This window comes from Pristis pectinata, chromosome 16 (genome assembly GCF_009764475.1).
Source record: "Pristis pectinata isolate sPriPec2 chromosome 16, sPriPec2.1.pri, whole genome shotgun sequence".
Classification (NCBI taxonomy): Eukaryota; Metazoa; Chordata; class Chondrichthyes; order Rhinopristiformes; family Pristidae; genus Pristis; species Pristis pectinata.
In genome coordinates, this window is record NC_067420.1 from 43,228,893 (window position 1) to 43,238,250 (window position 9,358).

The following is a 9,358-nucleotide window of genomic DNA, read 5'->3' on the forward strand; positions in this document are numbered from 1 at the left end:
AAAGAGAGAAATTTGAAAAGATGATTGGGGGATTGAATGAATAGGTCATCGAGTTGAGATAAGCAGCAGTAAATCCAGAATGGAATTCAGAAATTTTGTTTCCCCGGAATGCCGTGAGAATGTGGAACTCATTGCCCCAGGAATTTGTTGAGGTGAATTGTAGAGGGGAAGCTGAATAAACACAAAGGAGGAAGGAATTGAAAGATATGGTGACTCGGGGAGATGGACGCTGCTGGTGGGGAGGATTAATGTAGGAAGGTCACAGATTTGTGAACAGGGTTGTAGACTCAGCCAGCTCCATCACGGGCACAACCCTCCCCGCCATCGAGGACATCTTCAAGAGGCGATGCCTCAAGAAGGCGGCATCCATCACTAAAGACCCTCACCACCCGGGACATGCCCTCTTCTCGTTACTACCATCGGGGAGGAGGTACAGGAGCCTGAAGACCCACACTCAATGTTTCAGGAATGGCCTCTTCCCCTCCGCCATCAGATTTCTGAATGGTTCATGAGTCCATAAACACTACCTCGTTATTCATGTTTTGCACTACTTATTTATTTTTGTAACTTATAATAATTTTTATGTCTTGCACTGTACTGCTGCCGCAAAACAACACATTTCACGTCGTGTGTTAAGTGGTAATAAATCTGATTCTGATATCAAGCAGTATCTCTTGGAATGATGGAAAAGACTCGAGGGGCTGAATGGCCTTCTCCAGACATTACACGGTCGTGTTGTCTTACTCCATGTGACAGAGCTTTCATCTTGAGATCGACTTTAACTGGCCTTCAACTGATTAGATCAGAGAGTTGGCACTATCTGCTTCACCTGTCACTTCATTGCAGAATGTAAGACGCTAGCTTGGCAGATTGATGCAGTGTCTGGAACACAGCCAACTGAGAGAGAGAGAGAGAGAGAGAGAGAGAGAGAGAGAGTGAAGGCACATCTGGGAATGTGGAGGGGACATTTCCATGTGTGGGAGCCAGTCGGAACCAGGGACTTGTCGTGAATCTGAAATACCGATCATACTTTCAAAATACCTTCCAGGCAGTGCTCTATATAAAGCACTTGAAAACAGTCCCGAGAAGCAGAGGATCAAGACTGAGCCTCCTTTCCCTCACTCTCCGTGCTCTTCAAAGGGTCCGTACACTCAAACGATGAACGTTGAGCTCAGGTCTCCGAGAGCGGTCAGTAAAGCTGTCAGAAGGTTTCGGTGCGTCTCCATGGTGAGCAGCTTGGCGAAAAACTGGCAGAAGTGGGCAAATGATCACACACATAGACAGAAAACACAACCTCTCGGCTGGCAACCCAGTAGTTCTGTGGAGGAAGATGCCAAGAAGTCAAACGCATGCGTGACTGAAATCCAGACAGTAAAAGTGCCACAAATCAATCCAAAAAACAGCAGCTTCAATGGGGAAAATGTGGCTTCCAGCAAAGAGCTGAAGGAAACTCAGAAAACTGAATTGGCCATCAGGACCGTCCCCATTAATAAAACAGTCGGCGCCAGGCACACTGCGAAGGGCAACGAGCTGGTGAGTTTGATGGCTGGTCGGTTCAACCAGCCAGTGTCAGAGGAGGCACCAAAGCCGTTTCTGGGCGACAGGTCGCCCACCCGAAGGCGGCTGCGTCTCAGCAAGGCGTCAGAGCTTGTGCGGTCGTGGGAGACAGCGGAGAAGGAAGGAAAGGACCTGCTGTCCAAAGGCAATGTGGCCTGCGATGGTGGAAGAGAGAAGAGGAAAGAGGGGAATGAGGAAGAGTCCAACGATAAGGACGGGGCAGACGATAGAGGGAAGAGGAAGAAGCTGGTCCAAAGTGTCCAGGTGCGCACAATGGGGGAGTTGAGGAAGGCTTGGCTGAGGTGGGCAGAGGATCACATCGAGAAGCAAAAGCTCAACCCTTTCAGTGAGGACTTTGACTACGACTATGCCATGTCCTTCCGTCTAAAGAAGGGCGACCGGGGCTACGGGCAGCCAAAAGAGGGGAGCAAGTCCGCAGAGAGGGGCGAGCGAGCTCAGAGACACATCCGCAGAGAGGTTGAGGAACTGTGCTTCATCATCGGAGAGCTGGGGGTACAGGGGAAGGATGGGAACACCAGAGTCACCTTTGGCAGACTGTTTGATAGATATGTCACTATCTCAGATAAAGTGGTTGGGATTCTGATGAGGGCAAGGAAACATGGGCTGGTGGATTTTCCGGGTGAAATGTTATGGCAGGGAAAGGATGATGATGTGATCATAACTCTCATGGATTTACAAAATCCAGAGCATTAGAATCAGATGAAAAGTGCCTTTCAATAAAATGCAGAGATTTTGGTTCTTATTCTACTTCTTTCAAAGTGAAAGTGTATTTATCTCCCTGGAGCAGAGACTGTTGTAGTATATTTTGTACAGTTTTTCTACCAATGTTAGCACTTTAGAATTCCTGTGTCAGCTGTTTTGATTGAATATGAGCTGTGCTCAAGGTTTGAATAAAGATTCATTCAACATGTGTGAACAATGATTGATTCTCAGTGGACCAGCATCTTTGTACTTAAAGATAACCCATTTCTTCAAATGTGCTAGAGACCAACTACTTGCATTAGTACAGCTTCACTAATATATTAAAGTGTTCCAACATGCTTCACAGAAATATTTTCAAACCAGATCTGACATTCCACTGCAGAAGGAGATATTGGGACAGATGACTGAAGAGGTAGGCTAAAAGTGAAAGTCAAAGTTGAGTTTATTGTCATATGCACAAGTACATGTGTGCACAGGTGCAATTTAAAACTTACTGGCAGCTAGAGGAACATCATGAAGGAGAGAGAGGAAGAGAGGAGAGATGTTCTGAAGAGAATTTTCAAATTATCCTTTGGTTGATGACAGTTATCTCCTTGGAGACTCAGTTGGTAAAATTCATGCACAAATAATAAACTGGAAGGTCCCATATTACAGCTGCAAACCATAGTGAGTAAGCTGATTTCAGCCAGGTTCACAGATTGTCATTGGCAGGAGAAGAAACAAGTTGCCTGGGCATCTGCTCACTAACACCACACTGCTCAGGCATGAGAACCTCTGGTTATTAAGGGGGACCAGTTGTGATGCACCCACAGTCAAATAGTTAGAACACATTACATGCAAAGAGTCAGAATTCTTCACACTCATAAAATCATACCAGTGTTACTAAAGCTTATCTTTCCATGTCTCACACACCCTCTTTTTCTCATGTCCCCGATGACCCTCACCAATTTTTACAGATGCACCAAAGAAAGCATCCTATTCGGATGCATCACAGCTTGGTATGGCAACTGCTTTGCCCGAGACCACAAGAAACTGCAGAGTTGTGGATACAACCCAGTCCGTCACGAAAACCAGCCTCCCCTCCATCGACTCTGTCTACACTTCCTGCTGCCTCGGAAAGCAGCCAATGTAATCAAGGGCTCCTCCCACCCCGGTCATTCTATCTTCTGCCCCCTCCCATTGGGCAAAAGATACAAAAGCTTGAGAACACGTACCACCAGGCTCAAGGACAGCTTCTATCCCACTGTTTAAAGAGTCTTGAATGGACCTCTTATAGATAAACTCTTAAAGATAAGCTCTTGATCTCTTAAAGTTGCCCTTGCACCTTATTTGCTTACCTGCACTGCACTCTGACTGTAACTATAACACTATATTCTGTATTCTGTTTTTTTTTCCTTTTGCACTACCTCAATGTACATGTACAGAATTATCTGTCTGGATGACATGGAAATAAAAGCTTTTCACTGTATCTCGGTACATGTGACATTAATAAACCAATTACCAGTTCAAAGCCTTGCACTTGGAATAATTCAGAATAGAAGAAGATCATCCTTGTGGTGCTGTAGATCTGCTAGTACTCCCTATATACTATCAAATCTTGAAAACACTTATCCGATTGGTCAGCTCACCTTGCTTTCTATACATCCCTCTTTATAATTTTCCTGTTCCAATTCCTCATTGAAAGCTGATGTTGAATCTACTTCCACTGCCCTTTCAGGTAACATGACCCAGATCACAACCCACTGTAGAATTTACTTTTCCTCACGTCCTCTCTGCTTTCTCTTCAACTTACTGATACAACCGCCCCCACCAGAATCAGAATCAGATTATCACTGACGTGAATTTTTTTGTTCTGCGGCAGTACAGTGCAAAGACATAAGAATTACTATAAATTACAAAAATAAATAAATAGTGCAAAAAAAGAATAACGAGGTAATGTTCATGGGTTCATGGATCGTTCAGCAATCTCATGGCGGAGGGGAAGAAGCTGCTTCTGAATCATTGTGTGTGGGTCTTCAGGCTCCCGTACCTCCTCCTCAGTGGCAGTAACGAGAAGCGGGCGTGTCCTGACATTTTCTATCAAGCTCTTAATGATTTTGACTCTCGTTATTAATCTCATTACTTCACTGGTGCCGGATCTGGTTATTTTCGAATCCACAGGTTCTTTCAGGAGTCCAGGAATGAGTTGAAAACAACTTGGTGCTTCAAAGTTTTATTGGAAAAGTTTAAAACAAAGAAATAGTCACAGAGGACTTGTCACCAGTTTTGATGAGCCAAGACAAAGGGAACAAAAGATGAGCTCACCAAACCTTTTATACCTGAGATAAGAGACGCTCCTTAGCTAACAATAGTTCAATCAGGAAACCTACTAGATACTTGTGGTCAAACCAACCAATGAAAAAACCACATATTCACCTGATGGACGAACCAATAAGCTAGTAAGCGGCCATTCCTTGTGCTGCCACTTGAGGTGTATTAAACATTATACATGTTTAAAAAACTAATTAAAAACAGTCAAATCCAACTCTGGTTTAAAAAGAACTAACCCGGCTCATTCACTTTTCCGAAGACCCACATCCCTGGTACCATCTGGTAAATCTTCTCTATATCTTTGCCGATACATTCACCTCCTTTGCAAAGCGAGGTGCCTGGAAATGGACTCAGTATAATGTCTTGTGCCAATATGTTCACCTTGTCCAGTTGGTGCCCACGGAGATGTGGAGATGACATTTTAAGGTAAAACATTACAGAGTAAACTTTATAAACCCAGGATGTATCGGGGACATTTAAATTGTTCAATAACACCTCACTCCACTCCTGCCCCCACTCCCTCCTCTCTTACTCCCCGCAATCCCATCCACTCTCTCTCTTTACTCATTCCTCTGTTAATTCCTTAACCACACCCTCCCCCTTTTTTTATTTCTGACCAACACCTGCTTCACGTATTTATATTTTGTGTCTATTTTTAGTCAGACATATGTGTGCGTACAGATAGAGGAAACAGATCTATTTCAGACTGGACTAAGTACGCTGCTGGTGGTTTTCCTCCTCAAACCTCTCGCCCTGTCCTCCTCTTGCTCCCAGTCACTTTCTCTCATTCCCACCATCCCAACACATTCTACTTCTCTTAACCTCTCAGCCCCTCACTCCCCATTCATTGCCTCCTGTATGACCTCTCCCACCTTGCTCCCTTGCATTCCCTCCTTCCCCCATTCCCCCCTTTCTCTCACCTTCCTCTTCCATGTGCTCTCCTTCACACTCTCTGCCTATCGTTCCCCATTTCTTCCCTCAATTGTCCCATCAGGGCCAAGGTACTCAGGAGCTACCTGAGAACAGGATTGGAGGGGTGGGGGTTGTAGGGGGGAGGGGGTGTCCCCAGTGGAAGGCTCTCCACCTTTTCCACTGGGTATAATATGGAGGATGTTACAAGGAGCCAAATTGACCATCAAACAATTAGATTCATGGACTCGTTACAAAGTCTGCAGCCTGGAGGAGTCAACGTTCCATTCCTAACACTAGGAACCCGTTCCGATTCAAAAGTGCTTCAATTATTGGCTGCCCTTCATCGATGGTGGGGTTAGAGAGTACTTGTGATGGGGATGCAAGGGGCAGGGGGAAGGAACATCCATCCCATTGTGGGACCTCCCAGTGGAGCTGCTCCACAGGGCAAACAGACAGCAAGGGGCACTTGGGGAAGGATTGCCTGCGTCTCCTGTCTGCTCCCAGGTTTCCACTGAAGGGGAGCATGGGGTTTGCACTGGCATCCTCAAGGACACCAGAGGGACTGGGGAGCCACCCCAGGAACAGTTATCTACAAAATAAAATCACCAGCCATTCCCATGGATCACACGAAGGGGCCAAATATAAAGAACCACCTTTCCAATTCAACTCCATTGCCTTGACCTTCCCCCATTGCACCCAAATTGCTGCGGACAGAGGGCGCATGCGCTCTCTGCTGGCCTTGGACTACAATTCCCATGATGCCACATTCCCCGAGTCTGCGCAGTGACTCCGTCGGGCCTGCTCCTGCCTGCCGGTGTGAAGTGGTGCCGGACGCCGGTGGAAGGTGCTGGTTCCTTGACGCCGGGCACCGGGGCACATCTCCTGGCTGGACCGGGGGGGGGGGGGGGTGAAGTGGCTCATAGTCCGTCGGCCGGCCGGCAACGTGCGGCAACTGGGCCGCGGGTTTCAAGCAGGACGGCGCGGAGCCGCCAATGTCACCGGGGTCGGGGAGGGGGGGAGGGGGGTCGGGAGAGGGGGGGGGGGTCGGGGAGAGGGGGAGGGGGAACGGGGAGAGGAGGGGGAGGAGGGAGGGAGGGGGGGAGGAGGGAGGGAGGGGGGGAGGAGGGGGAGGGGGGGGAGGGAGGGGAGGGAGGAGGAGGAGGGGAGGGAGGGGGAGGGAGGGGAGGGGGGGGGAGGAGGGAGGGAGGGGGGGAGGGAGGGAGGGAGGGAGGGGGGGAGGGAGGGGAGGGAGGGGAGGGAGGGGGGGGGGGAGGGAGGGAGGGAGGGGGGAACGGGGAGAGGAGGGGGAGGGGGAGGAGGGAGGAATGATGAGATGGGGTAAGGGCTGAAAGGTAATTAGGGAGGAAAGGCCTAGGAGGGGAGGGGGGGCAAGGTGGTGAAGCAAGGGGTCAGGGATTAGAAGAAGTAGGGATTCGAGGGGCAGGGGTCAGTGGAGAGATCAAGGGGGGAGGGGTGATGGGGAGAGGGGTGTTGGGAGAGAGGGGCAAGCGGGTGGTGAAGGGAGGGGTGTTGGGGAGAGGGCGGTGAAGGTGGGGAGAGGGGCAAGGGGAGGTGGTGAAGGGAGAGGGGTGAGTGGTGGCGAGGGGGGTGGAGGGGTGAGGGGGTGGGAGTTTGTAAAGCATAAATGGGTATAGCCAGTCCCCAGGTCACAACAGGGTTCCTTCATAACCCGAACTGTCCATTAGTCGGAAACGAACAACAAGTGTGGGGAAGAGGATCACAGAAACAGTGTGATGGGAGAGCAAGCAGGTGGTGGGAAGAGTGGCCTCCAGCTGGCCTCACTGACTCAGTGAGTGAGCTAGTGAGTCTGCTCAGTGTTCCTGGCTCTGCTCGGCTCCACCGATTGTTAAGGCTCAGGTAGGGGGGGGGTAGGTTGGGGAGAGCAGGCACGCAGAAGTGCCCCATTCCCACCCAGCAGAAGATACCTGCAGCAGCCGGCAAATCCATCCGCTGGTCTCCCAACAGCTGCATCGTATGTACGGGGTGTTTGTAACCCAGGAGATCCTGTAATGTGTATTGTCAATTATAGTCAGCATGTTGAGGACTGGTTTTGCTGCTGGAACCTAGTTTGGTGAAGGAAGTGATGGGATTTGGTTTGTATTGTTGATTTACAGTGAGTCCTTGCACCTTGGGCTAAATGAAGGGCAATTGTGGTGGAGAAATAAAGCATCAGACCTCAAACTTGCCTCTGCATCACAGACTGCCAGGTGACGGTCATTTGTGGATTTATCACAACTCCTGCTTCTGTAAAATGTTCCGCTTACCCCGAGTATGTGCTGCGGAAGACGGAAGACAGGATGAAAAGCTTCCAAAATTTATTGGTAGCCCCCAGGTCCCTGAGACTGGATGGGATAGAATCCGGGAACTGTTTAATCGAGGGTAAGTATAAATCCAGTCAGTTTTTGGTGCAAACCAGGAAAAGTGTAGTCACTTTAACATGTATTCATAGAAAGTTGCTTGTTGAGAAAGCAGAAGTTGGGAGGAGAAGGGAACTAAGTGGTGAAATGAGGTCCTTTGAAATCACCTGGATGGTCTCAATCTTTCTGGCTATGAAACATTCTAACAGAGGGAGACAATTTAGTTTCTCTAATCTGTTCATTGATAAGTAGCTTAAATAAAAGTACTGCAGCAGCTTAACCTGCTAAATTCCTCCAGCAGTTTGGTTGTTTTTACTGCAGAAACTTTAGGGAATGCTCGGCACATCAGGTCGCATCTGTTGAAAGAGAGCAGAGTTAATATTTCAGATTGTCAGATTTGTGACCATATATTTGCCTTTATCTTGTAAGCCTAAATATATTTGATTAACAAAATCTGTCAATTGTGGACTTAAAATTAAAAGCAATCCTGATGAAGAGCCGTGACCTGAAACATCGACTGTCCATTTCCCTCCATAGATGCAGCCCGACCCGCTTAGTTCCTCCAGCATTTTGTGTGTTGCTCCAAATTTCCAGCATCTTCTGTCTTTTGTGTCTCCATTAAAAGTAGTGTGCTTTATTCCTCGGCAATATCATCCTTCACATTCTAAAATTCACAACAGTTCCTTTTTAAAATGAGAATGAGGTTGACCAAGCAACAATTAAACATTAATTGAATACGTACTGTGCACACAGTGAGATGAAGAATTATCCTGAGGAAATAATCAACATCTGGAAGAGTGCCATTGTGGCTGGAGCTGTTGGGATGGTATATGGTGGCATTCCCGCTGCTCGGCATGCTAAAATCCATTACATTGAGCAGAGCCAGGCTGAGGTGTACAGAAATCGCTTGGAAGCTGTGGTGAGTCGTGCAGTTGCGTGGCATGGAAACAGGCCCTGTGTCTCACCGAGTCTGTGCTGACCAGCAAGCACCTATTTGTACTAATCCCTTTTTAGTTCTCCCCACATTCCCGCCAGCTGTCCCCAGATTCCACCATTCAGCTACACAATAGGAACAATTAATAGTGGGTAATAAATTTACCAACCAGCACATGTTTGGGATGTGAGAGGAAACTGGAGCACCCTGCTTCCAACCTCTGGGTATCACGGTCTCAGTTTCCAGTATTGTACAGCTGGGTTGCTATCAGAATCAGGTTTATTTTCATTGACTTGTATGATGTGAAATTTGTTGCTTTGTGGCAGCAGTACAGTGCAAAGACGTAAAATTGCTATAAATTACAAAATAAATAGTGCAAAAAAAAGGAATAACGAGGTAGCATTCATAGGTTCATGGACCATTCAGAAATCTGATGGCGGAGGGGAAGAAGCTGTTCCTGAATCGTTGAGTGTGGGTCTTCAGGTTCCTGTACCTCCTCCCCGATGGTAGTAATGAGGAGAAGGCATGTCCCGGATGGTGAGGG

At 47.9% G+C, this 9,358-nt stretch overlaps 1 protein-coding gene and 1 long non-coding RNA gene across 2 annotated transcripts; both read left to right on the forward strand.

Annotated features, from left to right (window-relative positions):
* The first annotated feature begins 1,158 nt into the window (after positions 1-1,158).
* Positions 1,159-2,271, forward strand: abraa (actin binding Rho activating protein a). The gene has a single exon (XM_052031686.1). It carries the CDS (start codon positions 1,159-1,161, stop codon positions 2,269-2,271), a length of 1,113 nt encoding a protein of 370 aa, XP_051887646.1.
* A 4,020-nt stretch (positions 2,272-6,291) lies between these two features.
* On the forward strand, positions 6,292-8,793 carry LOC127578684 (uncharacterized). The gene is made up of 3 exons (XR_007957558.1): positions 6,292-6,346; positions 7,638-7,902; positions 8,634-8,793. It is a non-coding gene; the product is annotated as an uncharacterized LOC127578684 (long non-coding RNA).
* The last annotated feature ends 565 nt before the right edge of the window (positions 8,794-9,358 follow it).

Coding starts and splice junctions, on each gene's coding strand:
- abraa (XM_052031686.1), top strand. CDS start 1,159: ATGAACGTTGAGCTCAGGTCTCCGAGAGCGGTCAGTAAAGCTGTCAGA.